Below are 23,558 nucleotides of genomic sequence, written 5' to 3'. Positions count from 1 at the left end.
TTTGACTGCACAGCTTCCCCCGAAACATCAAATTTCTTGTCAATTTCAGCCCCCACACATTTTTTTTTTAAAAAATTCCTGTCACAGTATTTTGCATGCAACATTTCCCATAGTTCAGGATACAGCTTAATTTCGTTAACAAAATTAATCAATCGTTCCTGACTCCGCAACATACTGTGCAAATTGTGGAGAGCCGGCAAAATAAGAAGACTGCACAAACTAACCTCAAAGTTAAACTACGTCAACAAAGTAACCCCACCGCACAGCCAGGAAGTCTGGCAATATTGCTGTCCCTCCCATCTGCCATAGGACACTCGGCATCCCTCAGAATTGTATAGTCCGGGCCAAAAGTTGCCAGAAGCATTGACCAAGTAAACGGCAACTGTGGTCGTATTTTCATCATCATTGCCGAGAGTTGCTTAGTATTGCCGACAACTGTATTGCTACTACACGTTGCCAGAAAAATGTTGCTATTCTAAACGGCCCTTAAAATTATGCAAAATTTGTGTTCCTTTCAGGGGCTACTGTATTTCAAAGTTTCTCAAAAATGTATTCGGGCCAGTCTATAAAAATAACACTACAATATATATATATATATATTCTACGGAATGAGTAAAGGGAATAATCAACTGCAATGCTGCCATTACAAACTAAAATATGTATAATTTCAATATTAAAATATAGCACCACATGAACATGAAGATATAGTTATTTATCCGCCTCAAGGCAGGTACATTCAGTGAACAATCAGTATAATACTTCACAAAATTAATGTAATGTGTAGAATATGATGGTGTGAGGAATAAATTTCAGAGACGATGCGTTCAGCTGTCAGTGGGGATATCTGCACGACAACTGTGAACTAATGGCAAAACTCATATCTATATCCATGCAGTTATAAAACAGGTACACAATTTACAAAAAAAACATGTTCTGCCAGAATCTATGCCAAACAAGAAGATGCATCCTTCACATAAGTAATAAAAAAAAACTAGCAAACAAAATACAACTTAGCCTATAATAATATCCTGCCCTCTGCACTGCTTCCGGTCTTGGATGCTTGAACTTGTTATGCTACCGTCTCTCCCGGAGGAAACTTTACGAAACATCTACTGTACGTTACATCGTAACATACACACTGTTATTCCTACCATCGTGTGAACAGTCACTTCTTCCAGTTGAGCAGCATGTGGAATGTACAAACTAATAACTGATATGTGTTTTTATAGGCCTAAAAATTTTTAGACACAACTCACATAAAATAGACAAGTGAAGCATGTATCAGCCTCCTTTCCCTGTTTATCTTGTCACCACTGATACTTTTCTCTCCACCCCCTTCCCGTTTTAATAATTCTGCCCATAGACATGACACATTGATTACCAGAATCGACATACCTAGTTTAGTGTATACCTACTGTACTGTTCCATAAAAGTTATCATTGGCATTTGTGTTTAAGAAAGTTATTGCGCTGTGATTCATCAAAACATACTGTACATTTTAGTGCGAAAAATCAGTGAATTTCTGAAAGCTATTGGGAGTTATTTGTATCGTCGAAAAAGTTGAGAAGAGCTTGGTTGAAAAACTGCTTGTTCCGCCTACAAACTGTATCACTTATTTTGTTTTTGAGCACTGTTCACAACTTGGTTAAGAAACTACACTCTGGGCCTACAAACCGCATCACGCATACCATTTTCGAGCGCTGTTTATTGGCGAACATCCCTAGCGGATGTGAGGAATGCGACATGGGTTTTAAATAACTATGGGTGGCAGGCTATAGCCATAGGGGGAAGAAGTCACTGCTCAATTGCTTTTCTTTCTTCTCCCAGGCTGCATACGATTACAGTTGCCACGCGTCACACGCCGGAAATGTTGGAAATAGTTCATTTGCGGTAAAATAAATTTTTTTTCCGGACCTGCTAAGATTTACATTCAAAAAATTTTGAAGTTTGTGATTTTCCAGCAGAAATATTGCTGTTTGACTAATAGACAAAGTGTACCTGGTCCACATTTGTTTTTAAAAATTAATGTCTGATGCCATAATAAATTACACAGTATTTATTCATGATAAATGACAACCGCGTGGGCCTTAAAAAATTTCATTTTACCGAAAATAGACTATACAACACTGTGTGGTGTTTTGACTTACGTTGCTGGGATTCAGGGGTGTTGGGGGGGGGGGGGAGGGGGAGAGAGAGGGAGAGAGAGGGAGAGAGAGAGAGAGAGAGAGGATGTTGAGAGTATTCTCGTGCAGAAGGATGTACTTGCGCAGGGAATGTTACGAGGGGGAAGACAAGATTATTTGTGTCTCTGGAAGGGATGAGCTTTAGCCTTGAAGAATGTAAACCACGGGAGGGAGATGTAATTACCTGACCTCTCCTGAACAATCCAAACTTCCCAGACTTTCCAGAATGTGGACACCGTGTTAAATGATTACTTTATAGTGACCTGTAACATATATTTTAAAAATGGAACACAGAAAAAACAGAATGGTCATTACATGCTATTAATGTGAAGGGCAAGAAAAAATAACCAGTTCCCTAATCAGCTATTAATCTTGGTCCTGTTGCTACATTCACATAAGATCCTCTTTATGTTTTTGCAGATCTGTCTTCCGTGTACATTTCTAAACTCTACATCCTTGCAAAAACCTTAGCTCCCTAGAATAATGGACTTCCTATCATTCATACTTGAAAACTACTTTTTAACAGAAACAGCCCTATGTAGTAGTTACGAAAGATTTTTTAACAATATAATACCATGTCTAATCTCAAGCCAGAAAAACCAAATCCGTAAACAAACACCACTGGCCCAATGCTTAAAGACTGGTACTGAACAAGTCAGTAAGGGCAATCTCGCTGCGAGTTAACAAATAAACAATTAACATAACACTGGAAAGCAGATCGAGTTGGAAAAAATATATTACTGTAAAAAAAAGTTAATAAAACACCAACTTAATGAATTTAACATCTCGAGATCATTAAAAAACTTTCTTAAGAAGCACGATTTTCTGTAACTTCCAAAAGCATTAAAATTACATACAATCATAATTATACATATTCTGTCAATTGTACATGCATGTAATATACTATTGAATACTGATGATAAAAGATGATTTTGCATTAAAGGGAAAAGAAATGAAAACATGTAAAAAAATTAATCACAAACAAATGGAGAAACACACTGAAACATGGATGGATGACCTTTTGTTTCCAATGGAGAATCATGATAGTATTTATGGAATGCTTTACACAGTTAACAGATCACACTGCTGGGTCCATAAAATAGCAACTTTTAGATTTTATAGTCAGTCAGTGATAGCTAATAGACTGTAAAATACTTAAAATAATAATTTAACTTTCAGTATCAAACTTAAACTTGATTTGGAACAAAAATCAGGACAGATCAAACAATAACAGTGCAGTCACATACATAAAAATGTTCAAATTCATGACCACAATTAACCAAACCCAATCCAAATAGTCTTGTTAATCAACCATACACATTCTTAGGTTGCATAAATTTCTTTAATTTCAAATAACTGAGTAATCAAATATTTTTTCAGTTAATGTTAATTAATTGTGAGTAATACTGAAGTATATTTATTCATTAATGAGTTTAATAACAGCCTTAAATATAAAAACAAATATAAAAACTAGTTATGCAGAACCACTTTAACCGGTGACGTGACATGTGGCAGACAGTTGTTAACTGCATGTCTCACATGGCCGCTAATACTCGGTGATGAACCACAGATTCCCCTCCGCCTGATCGAATAAACACTGTGTGGGTACGTGGCCGAAGAGGTACGAACCTCAGACCACGCACCCTATCCCCTCCTGTCTCTCGTGTCTCCTGGACCTGACCCCACGTGCCACCATCCACACGTATCGTTCACAACAGAAGGCAACAGGCACGTCTTGTAACTTATCAGCACCAAGTCGGTACTATGTGGTTCCCAGCCTGTTACAGCCCTGGTGATAACGTCATCTTGACGTCTATCTTATCAATAAGCCATCAGCCCCTCCCCCCTAAACACGAGTGTGGGCCGAGGAAGACGAGTGTAATAGTTGCAATCAACAGTCATACCGTGCTGCCAGGGACGGCACTATTCTGCCCCCCCCCCCCCCCCCCCAGTTCCAGGAATCCTTCATCCCCCTTCCTTTCCCGAGCACTCGGGCCGGGTATAAAAGGACGGCAGTGCTGGGCTAAACCCCACCAGCAGCCGAGTTCGCTCGCTGCACTGATCTCCCCCCAGTCACAGGCCGCGGAGGACGTTCAGATTGTAGCCCGAACAGTCATGATTCAGGCATCCGGTCACTACCCGTGGTACTTGATGAGCAGAGTTGTGTGAGACGGTAACTGTATCTAGGATGTGTCTAACTATAGGCCGTACCAGCAGTGGAAATAGGTTGGTTCCATGCAAGAGTGTAAGGGGAGATTGTAGCCCCACCTGTTTGTATTTGGATAATAATTCAAGTGACACCTGTAATTGTCCCTGGAGTCATCCGAGGGGGCCTCCAGGTCGGAGAATGAGTAAATACCCACACAAGCCATAATCGTACCAAGGCGGGAGTAAAACAAAAAACCCACACCAACCCCCAGGAAGTTTCCAGTGCCACCCAAACTCAAACATTTCTGAGCTCACACCCGTAGACGAAGTCACGCGGGTCTACACGAAGCATGAAGGCCCGAGACCGCGCTGCAGCCAAGCAGAGACGGAGCGTGGCTAGCCGTAGCTCGTTCTCACCATTCTCCACAACACTTATATCCCCTTACCACTCCCACACTTGCTGCCAGGGGAAAAAAAAATCAGAGAACAATCCTCAGCTGTACTGAGACATCGTCCTGACAGCTATCTAAATGGGATACCCTGGAACCTTCAGTAAGCCAGAGCTAGTGGATATCCCATCACCCATCGGAACAGCTCATAAATGGGTGGCACCAATTCACTTCGACGCCAGTGACACTCATTACACCAGAGGAAAAAGGTGGGTCATTCAGCAATCTGAACCCTCACTGATACACATCCTGCCTGTGTGAGGGTGAAACTTCAGCACAAAGACATAGTTTAAGATTTTATCTTTTTTCGGGCTCAGAAGTTAAGTATAAAATACTGCAAGAATGGCTGAAAGAAAGGTAGAAGAACCTGGCTACCTATCAACATGGAATGCAAATGTAGTGCAATGTGGTGTATTGGCTTGCACAAAGATTAAAAGGTTGAGTATATTGTCAGCTTCCAACATAACATCTGCTCCATGCGCAGGTAAAGTGATAAACAAACAAAGGGTCGCTGCAATTCTGCCAGGTAGCTAAAGCCTGTCTAAATGTTTTCAAAATTTAATACGATGCTGAAAACACTTGTTTCCACTTTCATTTGGCTAAAAATCATGTTAAAAATGAACCACTAACACAGTGCCATGCTATCTTATAAAAGGGTCTGTGGTTGATGAATGGCGGTGAGCGGGGCGTCAGACGGCAGGGACTCGCAGCGCCGTCACGAAGCGACGCGGGCGGGGGGCTCGCTTGCGGCGCACACGGGCCCTCTGGCGGTGGAAGCGGCACACCAGGACGGCCACCACGGCGAGGCAGGCCAGGAAGAGCAGGCTGGCGGCAGACACGGCCCCCAGCCCGTCGTCCTCCTCAAGCAGGTCCGCGGGCGCCCCGTCCGGCTGTCCCGCCGCGCTGCCCCGGGGGGGAGGCCCCACCCGCCACACCGGCAGCTGCCCGTCCAGCGACAGGGACAGCAGCTTCTGCGACTTGTACAGGTTCCTGCAACACACGCTGCCGTGCTCCGTGCCGTGTGGGCACTAGCCGCCTTGCACTCACTCGGCCGAGCACGGGAGGTGCACGTGGAGAGAGAGGCACAGCGATAGACGAACCCACCGAAGTGTCATGTTCCTGGATACATTGCCGCTCTTACACTGTCCTAGCAGTGCTTGCGTGGTATAAGCATGTATCAGTAGCTGTTAGTACGCAATTTAACTATTTAAAAAAATTCCCCAAAAAATATATTTTGTAGATGGAACTAATGTAATAAAATATCATCATCAAATGTTTTCATTATGTAATTTTGCTTTAAGAGTATTAGAAAATTTATAAATATTTTCAGTAAAATTCTTTATTGTTAACACATGTATTTAAATACACCAAATGGTAAATGCTAAATATATAATATGTGGTTTAACTGTGAATAATAACATTTCTACCGTGATGAGATATTTTTTTTTTAAATAAATAAAAAATATATATATTACTTAGCACTACATATAACTCCCATGTAATTTCTAGGGACTATGCAAACACTTAGTATTAATGAGAGTTTTGTATTAACAGGGTTTTTATTAATGAGGTTTTACTGTTGTGATTTGTTGTGTATTCGTCGACGTTATCTATACTAATATTATAAAGCTGAAGAGTTTGTTTGTTGGTTTGTTTGTTTGTTTGAACACGCTAATCTCAGGAACCACTGGTCCAATTTGAAAATTCTTTCAGTGTTGGATAGTACATTTATCGAGGAAGGCTATAGGCTATATTATATGATCAATAACATTAGGGATCCTTACTAAAACTCCAATTTAGAATCAAATGCGTTGGAGGGGGTTAGATACAACATGCAGTACACGCACGAAGTGTGTGTTGACAATGCCGCAGGCGCTAGAAGTTTATTTCCTATTGCCTATTAACATTGTTGCCACGCACATACAAGTAAAAAGCACCCGTGTGATATTAACAACGAAGCAATCAGTACCCTCATAAGAGTTCAATTAGTATTTAAATACTTTTTATCACTTTAAATCGCAAAACTAAACTATTGTTTTTTATCCTCTCTCTGTGTTTAATTTGTTTCTTATTGCCCTTTTTTTCAAGTATATATATTTTACAGACTTGAAACTTCACAGTAATGTTCCTTATGTTACGCAGGATGACATTTTCCGAAAATTATATCCCATGGGTGGTTAAAACCAGGCAACAGTGGGTACTTTGTCTGCATGAGAACAGGATTTTGCATTGTTCATGCCTTCTGCGTCTCCATGGCAACGGGCATCGCGCGGCAGTGGCGTACCCACAAGGAGGGGCATGTATAATGAGCGGCGCAAGAGTGATCTGCCTGTAGACTGCCGTAGCGAAGTACGGGTAAATCAGTTGTACGTTGCGTGCACGAGTCGGGAAACCATCGGTGCTATTCATTTTCTCTCCGGTACATTATACAGCATTGTAATAAATTTTCACCAAATTTTTTTTTATTTACCATTACTGCCGGGTCGGGCAGCTAGTAACTCATATAAGTGAAATGGTGTACAGAGATGATTGGATGAAAAACATGTTGTAACAGCGTGCGGCATGTGGCACATGTTTTGATGGTCATGTTTGTCATGGTTTTGAAACAATTGTTCAAAATTTTCAACATTAAATATAGTTCAAAAGAGTAAAGACAAACATTATTACATTACTTTATTCCTTAAATGATGAAATCTTATATGCGGGAAGCATCTATAAACGCAAATGTTTTGAATGGGGGAAAAATTAACGTAGGGATATAAGGAAGTGATCAAGGAATAAATGTTACAAACGGGGAAAACAAATTATGCGGGAATGTCTTGAGTGAGTTTTACAGTGCATGGTCATCATATAGAACACAAAAATAAAGTGTGATAAATGTGAATATAGAAAAAGTATCCTTGTAGGTTGGTACAGTACTAGTCTGAAGTGGCGTGTGTTAAGGAAGAGCAGGAACAACGGGGGAAGGAGACTTACGTACGTTGGGGCGGACTTGTTGAGGGGGACAGGCTGGGCCCAGACGAGGCGCGGGCACGGGGGCAGCGGCCGCGTCTGGCGGCCCTCCATGTGGTCCGCCAGCACCTTGGAGTACCTGCACCGGTCCACAGTCGCATGGTCACGTTGCTAGCAGTACCGTCAACACCGTCACCATTACAAATTCAGCGAATTCATTATCTTTCCCAAAAAAAAATAATAATAATTCCTCAATACCCCTCTATGACTCAAAGTTATGTGCACTGAGTCGGAACACAAGTAATTTGGAGCTCAATAAAATTTTTGGGGGTCCAGTTGCCTTCATCTCCCCTGTAAAAAATGCATGTGCCGTAAAACACTAGCAAACATTAATAAGAGTCTCGTTGAAACTAAACACTTTAATATTAAACTAGTTTCAGATACTGCTAAAGTCAGCAGTGTAATTGTAATACAGGTATGTACATTCCCCACACATACAAAGCCAGTAATATCTTGTTAGAATAGAGAAACCATTTAAAGTTACAAGTTAGTTTAAAACTTCTGAAAAATGATAAATATAGGGATGATGCGCAACTTTGATTTATGTCTAATTCTAGGGACAATGATTTTTTTTAAATTAAAAAAAAAAATTATATCAATATGTACATATTTTGCAAAGGAATATACATAGCTGAACATGGATAGGACTGCAAAGTAATGTATACAATAAATTATGCACATAGTTGTCCTACTTTGAACAAAGTTGCATAAAAAATTATTTTGACCACCTTTTCCTAAATGAAGGCCTGATTTGAAAAACATCTGTTCTTGCCTGAAAAAAGTTACCATCATCTTGAGGAGGAAAAAAGGCTATAAAATAATAAATTAGATCAAAATAAGTATAACAGATTTTTATGAATCTTCATTCTAGTAATTAAGTTCTCTGAAAACACGCCAATATTTGTTAATTTAGACTTTAATGAAAACTAAAAAAAAGGGCATAAATATAAATATCATACAACCATTAAAAGTATAATTGTTCAAGCATGATCCTTAAAACAATGCTATGCCAAAATAAAAATAAAAAAGTTATTTTAATTACGAGTCTGCTTACGTAAGCCAATAAACATCACATAAAATCACAGACTGGCAACACTTACAGGAATTATTCCTTTTTACTAAAGTTCAAACTAAATACGCATGTCTGGATTTCACGGAGAAGATGGGTACAGGTGATTTTAACAAAGAAACATTGGGCACTGTCTCTGAACTTCTGAATTTTCTGCTACCACTGCGATTTGTATCACCGAAGTTCAACGAAGTTCAACACATTTCCACCTCCCCTGCGTAGTTGCAGTAGAACCTGAGCCATACACTCCCAGTGTGATACGCATGGGCTTTGTTAACTTAGCAAGCACCAGAGCACGATAGCCTTCCCCACCACTAATGAACTTTTTAACATTTGATGGGCTGCAGAAGAGACACAGTATTATACCATTGTTTTTCCCTACAGGAGAGTGTAATCATTGCTTACTGTCATTTCCACTGTCATGAATGATACTCTACTACTGTTAACAACTGCACGGCACCGTTCCTTTGTTCCCAGGGTAGCAATCTCATTCCCAACGGAGAACCACGCATTCACTTACAATATAGTAAATCATATCCTGGGGCTTGTCAACGCATGAGTCACGCCATTCCTGCATCCCACTGCCATAGTTGTGTGCACGGCACACCCACTGTCCTTCATAACGTCAAAACCCACTCACACCACGTTCTCCGTGTGATCCTCATAAAAAAAATGATTATTCACAATAACACCCAGTTAACGGTATCTTTCGACGGTCAGTGCCACCAAATACTCTTAAGTTTAAATAATTTATATACATTATTTTAAACCTAGATCAGAGTATTTAAAAAACAACTACAGGAAACATTATTTTTAATAATTATTTTTACAGTCCCACTAAATTAAAAAATGATCCTTCACAGAGGTACAGGTGGATGCATGCGGGCTCGCCAGGAGGTGTACGGCTACTGCTACTTCGTGCCTGTACAGGTGGCTGCCCTCCATGCGCTGGGGCAGGTCCACCTCGCGGCTCGAGAACTGCGACCGGTGGTCCTTGAAGATGGACGGCAAGTGGCTGGCCGACGTGTACTCCAGCAAAGCGTCCAGCATCCAGAAGCAGTCTGCAACAGTCCTCGCCATCAGCTTCCACACGGTGCTCTGGTGCCCTGGTCGTCACCTGACCATCCACACACAGCAGACTCCAGTACATCACACATCAGCAGTGCTGTGTTTACAATACTTCATGCTTTAGAAAGTATCTTTTCCTTGCTTTTCACTCCGGTAATCATAAAACATCACTTTCGGAATAAACGTTCAACATTTTTTGAGTAGTGTAATCGTGTAAAATTAACTGTACTTTAAGAAAACTGTGATGATGTAAACATGAGATTACGCTGTAAAGTGTTTGCAAAGTAATGCTACGTGATTATATGCTCGTTGCACATGTCAAATATGTATCGAATTACAAGAAAAAGATAGCTCAGTCTCGTCCTGTTGAGCACAATAAACTTGACTGTCGAGTCAAGCGTTATGTATTTGCTTTACTCGGCTCAAGTTTTTGAGTCTCGGCTCATCTCTAAAGATTTCATACACATTTATTTATACCACGTGAAGGTAGTTGTTTAAGCCTGATACAACAGACTGCAAGCAAAAGTAAAGAGAGGGGGACAAACCTCTCTGTAAGTGGCTATTGTCGAGACAGTTGGAGTCTCCGTAGACTGTGACGCGGCCACTTCTGTCTGTCGCCGTGCTCTGCAGTAGTCCCAGGACTGGCACGCTCTCCGTCACCTTCGTCTCCGAGCCCAGGATCTCCTCCCCTGAAGGCACACAACCACACCATTCGTGCAATGCAGCTCAATCACCACACACATCTAGGCGATGCTGTAGGAAAACTTATAACTTATAAAGGAAATTTCAAAAATGGTCAAATTACTCATACTTTAATGAAACAGCAATTGAAACATTTGAAGGTAAAAATCATTCAATTACCTATACACTTTCCCTTTATACAAATGAGGATTGGTTGAATCAAGATCGCACTGCTAAGATTGGTATTTATAATTAACTATTATTATAATATAAAAGCTTAATAAGTTAACAATCACATTGACTTTTATTTCCACATGCATATTTTCAGGCCGCACGCACCTTGGTCCTTGAGCTGCTGGAACACGACGATGCCTTCGCTGGGGAACCTGGCGATGGAGGTGCCCGAGCCGTAATACATGTCGTGCTCCCCGAAGGTGAAGTCCCCCTCGAACACACGGTCGCCCAGGGCGATGCCCCACGAGGACAGCAGGTCGTTCAAGGCGGGGATGTTGGTTCCGCCTGTGTCCGGCATCCACCACTGCCTGCACACCACACGCCCCACGACTCTGAGTCCCTCCGTGCGTCGAGCCGTTCCAACTCATTCAACACTGTCTGCACTAACGAATTTAAAGAGAAAATTAACTGGAACGTAATTTCTCACATGCCATCGTATCTATCTCCCAGAGCAAGCCGGTCCAACCAGAAAAAAATGCTGATCTCATCAAAAATTTGCGACGGAGGGGAGCGCCTCACCTGGTGTTCTCGTCGTAGAACTTGACCTTGCGCATGACGGAGACGTTGTACCAGTCGGCGAAGACCACGAGGGACAGGCCGTTGTCCACATCCCGCTTGAGCTTGGCCACCTCGTCCGGGAAGTACTCCTCCTCGGCGTCCACCAGCAGCAGCGTGCCGTACTGGGCGGCGTCGAAGCACGTGAAGGGCGCCCCCAGCACCTCCACGTAGTAGCCGCTGTTGCGCAGGTGCTGGTACATGTCCTGTCGCCCGGACACACCGCGCCGTGCGAGCTACAGCTGCAGCACGCATTCACGACGACAGAACCAGACTGGGCCGGGGATGCTCCACACATTGGAACTGGCAGTATCAGGTTGGTAACGATGTCCAGGTTATCAAGTCCACAACGCACCCTTGATGTCCTGTGCATACACTGTAACTTTCTCCTGGACCAGGACGGGACAAACCTTAAAGAAATAACAGATTCCATTTGTTCAACACTGTGCGAAACTAATATCTCGTTAAACATAAGACGTGTTGCCTTCCCCTGTGCTGGCCCCTGTACTCTGGAGCACACTTCCTCTGGAATATGAGACGCTCGTCGAGGTGTCAGTGGCCACCTCGCCACAAGGCGGCCAATTAGCAGGAGGGACTGCTGAGTCACTAGAAGCACGGCCGAGGTATGAGTGGCGCGAGAGGCGTGGGTTGCATGACGGAATCTCATCTAGAGACGTTGATGTTGATGATGAAATAACACTAAACAAATAAAAATAAAAGAATACTATGCCATGAAGGCCATTGACTGTTTCGACTGACTCCATCCAAACTACAAAAAAAAAGTTTTTAAATTCCTGGACATGATTAAGTGGCCGAGAGTGTGGTAAAATGATGAAATGAAATGCGTGAGTTATACCAAGATGGACTCATGTGCAACAGTTTGGTTTGCCACCCCTCCTTCGCCGCCTTAATAGGGGAAGGCTCTTTCGTTTCTTGTCGCATTATAGAAGAGGTCTCATGTCCCAATAAGTGTGCGGTACTAACACTAAGTTGCAGCAAGAAGCTTACCTTGAAGTTGGTGTGTATGTGGTCGCCATTCCAGTCGAGTGGATCATTCTTCATGCGCAGGTTGTCCCGCGGGAAGTAGCCAGGCGGGTAGCGCAGGTTGTGGTACTGGTCCCACAGAATGCGCTTGCTGTAAGAAACACACTGTGCTGCATTCTCCCAGGTACACCCACACCCTCACTTTACACGTAACCCATACTCGAAAGCAGCTTTTCCCGTTTGTAAATCTTTCCCGTGAGAAAGTAACAACTTGTATCTTTCTTAACAATATAGTTTGCTGTTAATTAAATTTAAATAAATGGATTGTTTTCTTGGACAAAAGGCGTATAATCTAGCAGAATTAATACAAATGCTAATGATTAAATTAAAATGAACTTACATTACCGGTTTTGCAGATGGATAAATTTAACTGATTTAGGAAATGAAGAATATGCATATGTTTAATTTTAGCATATATGTATAAACAGTTATATTATAAGCTAGATCATTATCGAGACTGCAGTGTTAATTATTTGTGAGATTAATATAATATTACGCTACGAAACACACAAAATTATATTTTTTTGTTTATATATATATATATATATATATATATATATATATATATATATATATATATATATATATATATATATATACATGAAATTAACACTTTATACATACATTATATATATATATATATATATATATATATATATATATATATATATATATATATATATATATATATCTTAAATTCATGAAAATTGAAACACAATGATATTTGCAGCTTGTAGTATCGCTACAAGAATCTATAGGTAACTGTATGACACGGTTGTTTACCGAGTTAAAGCATACTTTGTGGCGTTATGCCTGTGGTGATATAGTGCCAACTGAGATTACGGACGTGCTACGTGAGGGATTGGAGGACAGAGAGAAGCGGCGCACGCACTGTCGGGGCGGCGTGGGCACGATCCTGGCGCGCACGGCCAGACGCACGGTGGAGCGCCGCGGGAGCTGCTCGCCGTCCTCGGGCGGGGACTCCACGGTCAGCTCCACGTGTCCCTGAGCAGTGCCCTCCCAGGCGGCGGCCTGGCGACCGGCCGCCACGCTGACGGCCAGCCAGCCCGACCAGGGCCACAGCAGGTCCGAGTGGGACAGCGACACGTCCAGGTAGTGGCCGAACTGCGGGGTGTAAGGGTGCCAGCGGGGCCGCCCCACCACGCGTCCCGACACCCCCAGGCCGTTCAGGATGGTCACGTTCACGATGGTGGGCATGGCCCCGTGGTACAGCGGCTGGGTGCAGTAGGGCCACATGTACTGGCATTCGCTCAGGTCGATGTAGCTGCAACACAGCCCGGGTCGCTGTCAGACCACCCACCGCACACGCTCACCTCGACAACACAGTCCTCGGAGTGGCGGAGGACGCACCTGGGGCTCAGGCTGGCCTGCGGCTTGTAGCTGTTGAGGATGTGGAAGGCACGCAAGAGGTCCAGCTTGCCGTGACCCTGCTCGAACATGTTGACGCCCGGCAGGCGGCGCGCCGACGCCATCAGCGCCTGCTTCATGCTGGCCGGGTTGATGGCGTTGCCCCGGTGCAGCACCCCGCTGTGACACCGTGCCACCCATCACTCACCACTCACCTCCTCAGCAACACAGTCTTGAGATTACCACAACACTGGACATCAATTAGTGGCATTCTATTGTCCTTGCATTCTGCAATCCAACACCAATTGAGCTGCTCGCATTCGTTTAATTTGGGGTTGAGAACTGGCTGCCAGGTCTCATTACTGCAGAGCCGATGATTTAAGTTCATTTCGCTAAGAATATCATTCGCGTCCGTTTTTATTTGAGCACTCTGTTACTGTTTTCTAGACAGTTACATTTCACATTTAAAATTTTGTTATTACCATTAAAACTACCTATACCCCAAATTTGATAATCCGGCATAACCGTTAATCCAGCACAGCTATAGTCCAGACACCATGGCCACTAGGGGCCGTGCGTGCCGTGGGCGTACCTGGCGAGGAGAGTGACGGCGCCTGCCACGACAGGGGAGGCGACACTGGTGCCGGACAGCGTGCGGCAGCTGCCCTTGATGCTGGAGCCACGCACCGCCGAGCCGTACGTCACTATGTCGGGCTTCACCCGGCCGTACCTGTACACACGGGCGCTCCTGCACTACCCGAGTGGAACCCACAACAGGTAGGCACGTGGTCACCTACCGTATTTACTCACGTAAAGCCCCCCCCCCCCCCCTTTTATTTCCAAATTTTTAGACTCCAAAAAAGGGGAGGGGTCCTATACGCGAATTTGGAGGAAAAAATAGATTTTTCTTTTTTTCAGGTATGAAAAACTAACATTTAATAAAAGCAAAATGAAATACCGCCACAACTTATTTAAACGCCAATTAAATTTTGATTAAATGAAACAGCTGGCAGAACGACTGGCAAGTCGTGCGTCTTTGTCCTAATGAGGGAGGGTGGGGGAGGCAGCGCTGCTGCAGGGGGGGGAGAGAGGCAGAGGCGTGGCTTAACCTCCCTCCTGCCAGTTAGCCAGCCAACCAGACAAAGGAGTGTTATAAATACCAGTTTCATGGTACGTGTATGCTCCACCCACTTCCCTTCCTCCCTTCACTTCTTCTCCGACAACACTGCACATCAACACAAGCGCGTGAGTCCAGCTTTCTTTATCCTTACGTCGTCTGAGATACGACTACCTGCGTACGTCTGTCACGCCTCATGACAGTCCTACTGAGAGCGGACAAACTATAATACCAGTCTCTGTATCACTGCCGCTTACAAAATCACCTCCCGCCGCTCACAATACATGGCTTGCTGTTTGATGGATGCCAAGCTGCCCTGCCCTCAGATAAAGCCAGAAAAACACGTTCTTAAATTTTTTCTCAGAAATATTTACAAAACAAGGAGGGGGGGGGGGGGGGGGGCGGGGGGCGTATAAGCGGGCGGGGCCTTTACGTGAGCAAATACGGTAGTTTTTTTTTCTCAGTCGGTTCGGTAGACCACGTGCTCGGAGCGCGGTGCACACTCACCCCTGCGGCAGCTCCCACGTGGTCATGCCACGGGACGAGAACTTGGCGATCTGGTCCTCGAAGTTGATGCCCCCCACTCCGATCACGTCCATCTGGTCGGCGGGGTTGTTCAGCGTGCTGCACGGCACAGGCCACTCCCTCTCACAAAACCTTCTCTTCCTTCCACCACAGTACAGCGCAACCACTCTGCCTTCGAAGCTCCATCTCAAGCACCACGTTCATATTTTAATTTTCTTGTCATTCATACTACTTAGAGACTAACTCTATGAATTTTAAACACAACATGTGTTGTTCTGTCACTAACATTTTCAACATGTGTGATACCTTTTATGGGTGTGACAAGTCATGCAAGAGACTTTTAATACCCATTATATGTTATATCGCTTTTAGTGAATATCTGTTGAAAATATTACTGACAGAACAACACATAAATCAGTGAAACAGAACAACACGTATTGTATTAAAATTTACAGAAACAGCCCTTAAAGCAAAGTAATGTCATAAAGATGAAATTATTTATAAATCCTTTCCATGTCAGGAAACAAAAAGCAGTAAAGGGCAACACTAGGCCTATACAATAAGCAGAGAATTTCACAATTTTTTTTTATTATTTCGGGCAGTACGGAAAATTTTAACTAACACGTAGGGACAAATGAATTTAAAAAATAAAATTTACAATTTCAATAAAACTGTTTTCCATTGTAAATTAGACAGAATACTGCTTACAAAATGTTTGTAAGGAACTAGTAACTAGTAAAAATTAAATTAACTTAACCATGGAGGACAAGAAAACTAAAATGTATTACTGAAGTCACATTGCAGTTTAAGACTTTATTTAAGGTGTTTATATGTAAGATAAAAATTAAATTTCTTTTGTCATATTATATTATTAATTTAAATAGTTTTCAACTTTTGACTATGACCCATACCATGATACTAATATTGGATCCTACATAAAAAAAAAAACATCAGGGCTTATACAAATAATTAATAGAAATAAAATAATAAAAGGACTGGAGTGATATGATAAAATTGGTTGGTAAAGTATAACTATAAATTCAATCATTAATAAATATGCTTTATTTCAATTAATTAATTAATTGTGTTTATTTATTAAATAATAATGCCATAGATACACTTTATAATGCAGGAAAAGTATACATACAGGATAATATAGACTATTTCAAAAGTTTGTACACTCAATTACTATCACTAATATTCACAATAAATAAATGTTTTTAATTATCTGGATTGTATTCAATATCAATAACTAAAGTATAATATTTAAAAGGAGATCTATAATTTTTATTTGTATGTAGACTTTTTTTCAGCCTGTGAAAATTTTGTTGCATGGTGCACATATACATACTACATCATAAAAATATGTATGTAAAGAAGTATAACATCAAAAAAACTTTTGGTTAAAATTTGTTTATGCAGATTATCTAGACAAACACTATATAAGGTTGTACGTAATATGTACTTGCTCTGTCACATAAAGAAATCACAAAAATAAACAAAATAGTCAATTTTTTTTTGTGTTGATGGTTTATTGGAAATGAAATGTGGCACTGTAAACCTACAAACCGGATAACCGTACCAGAATAATCTGGGGTCTATTATACCTTGAGTAACTTCTTTACAGGGATTTACTGTACTAACAAAACTAAAAATTACTAAAACCAAAAAATCTTCGTCTCGAATCTAGTACAATAAAATATTTGAAGAAAAAACATGCAACACCTTCGTGGTTCTTCTTTTGTGCTGAACGTTGATACTATCTATTGACCCTTTTGTAATAAAAATGTACATTCAAGACATTTAAAAATTTTTTATTTTCAAAGTTTGTTTCATGTGTTACAAATCTACTATGTACTACCAGCCCTTCAATATAAAACAGCATCAATTTTCACTCTTTTGAAACACAAATAACGCAATATATGTTTTCCGATCGTGTAATTATTTTAAATCAACCATACTCTAAGAAAACCGTAAACTGTGAGTGAAGTTGAATAACGTTTAGGAAAAAATTTTTAGGTTTCGCTGTAATAGTGTGCTCATGGCAGTTGCAGAGTAAAGTACGCACCCGTAGAGGGGCCCATCATTGCCGATGGCGGACACCATGATGACGCGGTTGGCGGTCAGCTCCCACACCTTGTCCACAAACGGGTGGTCCATGAAGTCAGGGCCCCCGATGCTCAGGTTCAGCACCCCGATCTTCTTGAGGATGGCGTAGTTGAAGGCGTCTAGGAACCAGGAGGTGTACGACACCTGCCGACAACCAGCGCTGCGTCAGCCCCCGAGGAACACTCTCGCAGCAGAACATTATGTATGTTTACACATTCCAAGTGATATGAAAAAAATCCCCATAATATTAAAGTAAGAATTAAAAGATTTATTATACGTTTAAACTGGTATGCACATACAAAGTTGGAAAGTGTAGCATCTCTGCCTGCCTCCCCATCACTTGAAAGTCTAAACAGATTGAATAAAGGGGGCGAGAGAGAAAGGTCGAGAGAAGAGGGTTTCATAGTTAAGGGTACGTGTTGTCCGTATTACAGAAACCATAATATTTCCTTCATGTAAGACTCATTTCATGAGGGATGGATTTCGCGGGGCAGCCACCTGATTGTTGGTGAAGACGCGGAAGATGTGCAGCTCCGCGTCGGGCGCGAAGCCCAGGCAGTCCTGGCTGGACGCGATCACCCCCGCCACGAAGGTGCCGTGCCCCAGCCCGTCGTCCAGGGTCTTCTCCGTGGTCCAGTTGGTGCGCTCCTTGATCCTCTTGAAGTGGGGGTGAGTCTTGGCCAGGCCCGTGTCGAACACGGCCACCTTCACGCCCCGGCCTGCGAGCAACACGCGCTTCGTCCCGTGCCGTCGCATCCACGTCACAGAGCACGGTGAAGCACCGGGCTACACTTCCACACCTGGGTTCCAACACCAGTTGCAATCCTAACACGAATTTATATTTTCTATGGTTTCCCGAAATCCCTCCAGGCAAATTCTGGTATGTTTCCTTATACCCGGTCATGGTGGTTCCTGTCCCTACAGTTTTAAATGAGCTTGCTGTCTAAGAGGCATTAGGCCCTATTAAAATACAAAAATAAATCAACACCTTGTGACAAGGATCACTCCCAAGACCCACTGCTCTGAGGAGTAGACCGGGTGCTGTGCCTGGAACTACCCTCTGCTATTTGGCAAGCAGCATGGATGCATTCTCTGCTGGCGCGGGCAAGGCCGGCTTACCTGGGTGGGGATTGGCTGAGGCAGCCCTACATGTCATCCTTGACCAGACTTGGTGAAGGCTGACGGGTGCGGGAGACGTTGTTTGGGAAGGGGGGGGGGACCCCTCCTGTCGAGCGTGAAGCGACGCGAGGAAGAGGAGACAAAACACAAAGTTCTTGGTTGAAAGATAGTGTTGATCAACTGGCTAGCTTCAATCTGCTTCAATCTTTCTGTTAATCTGACAGGAAATTAAATCCAGATCACCACGTGCTAAGACGAGAGAGCTGACCAGTGATAAAACCAAAGCAACATATAATGCATGTTAGTACACTAGGTTAATACTTGCAGACACACCTGTGGAAGAGACCACAACTCTGGCAGTTTGAAGCAATGACATTAAAACAAACCGAACCAGCACACGAGCTCGCAACTGGACCGACAGACTGACATGGTGAGCAGCACCTGTAATGCCCATGCTCCACAAGGAGTCCGCCTGCAGGATGGACGTGATCTGGCGCGGTATGGCTCGCAGCAGGCGCCGGCTGGTGTGGCGTCCCGTCGCCTGCCAGAACTGCTGGTTCTGGGAACACAACCGGGCGCCTCTCTCGTCACAACCACCACCTCTTGGTGGGCCACGTTACGCCAGTCACATCAAACAGCCCAATACTGAATGTCACCCACATACAAATTGAAACAAACAATATAATAAAATTTCCATGAAAAAAAATATTAATTTTAAATAATGAAAAGTTTAATTAATTTAAGTGTTTTAAGTTAAAGAAAATGTATAAAATTTATACTATTTTGGGATTCCTCTGTTTATTCCAAAATATTAAATATGATAAAACAAGGGTGAAAGTATAGTTTAAAGGTGGAACACTCAATACTTACTCTGACACCACTCTATCAATATTTGATTGACATATAATACATTGTTGATGGGTTTGATTCCATTTTGTTACAAACATTCTGATGAACTCTGCTCTGTAAATACTGTATCTAACAAAATATTGTAAATTTATCTCTTACATCTAGAATCTGAACTAAATAGTAAATAATTATACAATAATACTAATAGAACCCCCCCTCTTATTAAAGATATTATATATATTGACTTTAATATAGATTCCATACTTAGTACTTATATTTATGAATCTTTGGTTAGCTCTACACTAGAAAATAGATTGATTATTGAAACAAAATAAACAAAACTGATAGAGACAAACTTGATAAAGTCGAAAACAAAAAAGTAAAAATTATAAGCCAAGTACATATTATCTTCAACATTCAACTACATTAAAAAAACAATCACTATTACAATCCACATACACAAGAAGCTGGAGTGAAGTCCAGTAAAAATAGTCGCTTTGCAGATATGAAGTCGTATTTTTACTTCAGGCAATATTCAATAGAACCAAAGAGCTGCAAACACTGAATTTATTATAACTAAAATTGTAACATATCCAATGCTATGTATTTCCTTCACGTATGAGAGTTACAAGTCCATTAGACGGGGCATGATGGTTGAACCTGGGTTCAAGCAAGTGAGATGCGTGGTAGACGTAGCCATGACCCGGTGGGTGTTCTCAGGTTACTTCCATTCCACCAACCACTCATTTCGCAATAATATCAACCATCACTGTCCCGAACGACCAAAATGTTACTGAGGTGTTAACCCCCTTTATTAATTCATTCATTATTCATTTTAAAACCATGAGAAATGAACACACATCCGTTATGCTCAGGAAATGTTTGAGGAGAACATCCTTGCTCGGCTCACAACCCCACCAGGCTCTGGACGAGAGAGACAGAGAGAGAGACGGGACTCACGATGGCCAGGCTGGAGCGCCGGAGGGGCCAGGCGGGGTACGAACAGTTGCGAGTGGCGCACTCCGTCAGGTTGGAGTACTTGAGCGAGCGCTGCACCAGGCGCTGTGGGGTGACGCGTCGCACCGACGGGTGGTCGCTCAGCGCCTTCAGGCCATTCATGCGAGCCGTCTCCTCCAGCTGCCAACACACGACCAGCTCTCGCCACTGCTCCACAGACACAGGCATCGCCCTGCATGGCAGTAGCTGTTCTGACTGCCAACACACGACCAGCTCTCGCCACTGCTCCACAGACACAGGCATCGCCCTGCATGGCAGTAGCTGTTCTGACTGCCAACACGATGACACCAGTGCCAGAATAGTCGTGTACACAGGAACAAGTAAGTGTTGGTCGATTGGCGACTGGTGTATGAAGGTGGAAGCACTGTACTTCAATTAATATGAGCAAAAATGTCAAATTGATTTCACTGGCTCAAAGAGTACCAAGTATTTATCAAGCAAATCATTTAAAATTAAAGAATTTAAAGTACACAAATCCACTAGATATATAATATAAAATGACAATGTGAGCCATGAGCATTATCATCATGATAAATATGAGAAAGAACTCCCACCAAAACCACATCAAAGTCACTTGGGTAGTCACTGGCCGGGTTGTTGCGAGGCAGAATTCTCCAGTTTTCCACACCAGAGCCATTCAGTGCCGCCGTGATGAACTTTTCTCGTGTCCTTGCTTTGTAGTAGTCTTTGAAAGCCACGATGTACTCTGAAACATCCACCACCACTTTCAGTTCAACTGTCTAGTAGGTATATGCTTGCCTACACATTAGCTATGACTAGCAACAGAGCATCTAATTGACTGCAGAGTAGCCTAACACAAATCTACCATCTTCAGTAGTTTTTAAAGTTAGAATCACTGGTATGGATCCAGATATCTCAAGGATTCAAAAAATACCAATAACATTAAACTATAAACACTAGAATGTTTTAACAATGTCTTCAATTTGACCGCAGTTGTTTTCACTCATCCTTAAGTAGTCTTAAGGCTGCTTGCAGTCAGGTAAGTAAAATCCAAGATAAACTTTATCAAATTGAGAAAAACTTTGCCTCGTGCCCAGATTTGGAGAAAATTTCAAAACCTTGTGGATGGTTGGTTGGATTAGTATAGCTACCTAAAAAATATGGTAATATTCTAACAGCACATTTTTCTGTGGAGTAATAATAAAATCCTGAAAATATATTTTTTTTCATTTTCAAAACTAGAGACGTTCCTGTATTTACCCTGAAATCAGTGTTTCTAAATTTCTATTAAATTCTGAGAAATTTCCATTTATAGGCCACATTAGATAGCCTCTGCAATGAAGCAGCCATCACCATGTTGTATTTAATTGCATAATCATCATCTTTGTTGTTTTGTTGTTGTTGGTGGTGGTGGTGGGGGCGGAGGTGGCGATGAAGATCACAATGACGAAGACGACAATGACGAAGACGATGTAGATGATGATGATGATGATGATGATGATGAAAGTTACTACTGATTATTCAAACCCAAGCATCAACACTTGACAGGGATCTTTTTTTGTTCCTATTTACCTTCCCTTGTGTCACAATATCCAAATACAAAATATACATGTACTTGAGTTGCTGCACTAAAACACAATGGTGACAGCCATATCACTGCACAGGCTACTCTAATATAACACATAAACTGTGGGGAAAAAAAATTGTGACAGCTGCATCAATGCACAAGTATAGTAAAATACGCTATAAAATATGATTTCTGCAAAACCAGAAGGAATATACAGATGCTGTTTTCAGGGTGAATACAGGAACGTCTCTAGTGTTTTTAAAAATGATTTTAGGAATTTTATTATTCTTATCTGAAAAAGCCATTTACTAAGAATATTACTCTCTAACCTAAAATATTTTCACATTTTCATTCAATTATCTAAATTTTTATCGTTTTAAGCCATGGTAAGCTTGAAGCCCAACAAGATAACCAAGTTTCCTCTTGGTGCAAATCATGTGTCTTGGTGGTCTGTCCTAGTTATTCTGTCCATCACATGAACATGACTGCCTTATAACCCTATTACACATTCCATAACTTAAGTTGCTATTATGAAAATTAATATGAACTACGCAAGTTTCTTACCATTTTTTACTTCATGAGATGAAAACTTCACATTCACCATTTGCAATGGAACAGAATGATTGCATGGCGTGTGAAGACATTTCTCTTCACCAGAAACCTTGTAAAAATCGGAGTCATTGTCCGTTGAGCTCATTACGAGCACACTGAAGTTCAAACTAACTAAAAACATATGACATAACCTTAACCTCACTTTCGGTTTCATACCGTTGCTAAGCTCTCACTTCTTATGGACAATTTATATTTAAAAAACCTCCATTAAATAGGGCACCATATATTACACATCATACAACCACCACTGACCCAAAAATGATTCCCGGACAGAGATTTTGAATCATCACCATTAAAAATCCACATTGTTTCCAAATTTATTAAGACATTAAAATTACACATAATAGCATTTGTTTACTACATCAACAATTTTGTTTAAACTTAAAACAACGAACTTTCAAAAGTCTTAAAAAATTTAACATCTTTGAAAACTTGAAAAGTCGAATCAAAATAATAAAAACAAATAACAATAGCCGCCATCTTAATTTTTTTAAATATTTCCCAAGAATCATGGAGCTATAAATTGTCAGGAGGCTGCATGCTGTGACATTTTAATCCATTTATTTTTTAAACGGCATTGTCATATTGTTACACCCATTACATATACGAAGCTGATTAGTAAGTATGAATTATAATATCCTTCATAAAATTGTCACTTCAATAAAACAGTACCTAATTTAAAACTGGTTTCACAATACAAACAGTACACTAGCTAACATTAGCTAACTCTACATGGCCCATGGGTGAGAAAAATGCTTGCCATCATGGGCTCTCTTCCCATCCATAACCCCAGGAACAGTTCCTTTAATGCAAAACATTGTCTTTGTGCAGACGTTTATCAAAAATTGTACTTAACTGCACGCTAACGTGA

General features: G+C 41.7%; 1 protein-coding gene across 4 annotated transcripts; it reads right to left on the bottom strand.

Annotated features, from left to right (window-relative positions):
* Window positions 1-643: 643 nt before the first annotated feature.
* LOC134532536 (membrane-bound transcription factor site-1 protease-like) lies at window positions 644-23,177 on the bottom strand. 4 transcript variants are annotated; one of them, XM_063369025.1, is made up of 17 exons: window positions 22,640-23,177; window positions 21,102-21,253; window positions 20,491-20,667; window positions 19,123-19,240; window positions 18,061-18,281; window positions 17,522-17,706; window positions 15,436-15,552; window positions 14,404-14,541; window positions 13,815-13,991; window positions 13,336-13,728; window positions 12,408-12,534; window positions 11,364-11,605; window positions 10,950-11,152; window positions 10,475-10,618; window positions 9,723-9,922; window positions 7,757-7,871; window positions 644-5,770 (listed from the first exon to the last, which is right to left on the bottom strand). In XM_063369025.1, exons 1-17 carry the CDS (start codon window positions 22,839-22,841, stop codon window positions 5,496-5,498), a joined length of 3,186 nt encoding a protein of 1,061 aa, XP_063225095.1. In that variant the 5' UTR covers window positions 22,842-23,177; the 3' UTR covers window positions 644-5,495. The 4 variants fall into 4 exon arrangements, with proteins under 4 accessions (XP_063225095.1, XP_063225097.1, XP_063225099.1 ...); XM_063369027.1 differs by having other exon boundaries at window positions 7,761-7,871; window positions 22,640-23,176; XM_063369029.1 differs by having other exon boundaries at window positions 9,784-9,922; window positions 22,640-23,176.
* Between the last annotated feature and the right edge of the window lie 381 nt (window positions 23,178-23,558).

The sequence above is a fragment of the Bacillus rossius genome, chromosome 6 (assembly GCF_032445375.1).
Source record: "Bacillus rossius redtenbacheri isolate Brsri chromosome 6, Brsri_v3, whole genome shotgun sequence".
Taxonomy (NCBI): Eukaryota; Metazoa; Arthropoda; class Insecta; order Phasmatodea; family Bacillidae; genus Bacillus; species Bacillus rossius.
Note: the sequence above shows the minus strand (reverse complement) of the source record. Positions and strands in the feature narration are given on the sequence as shown.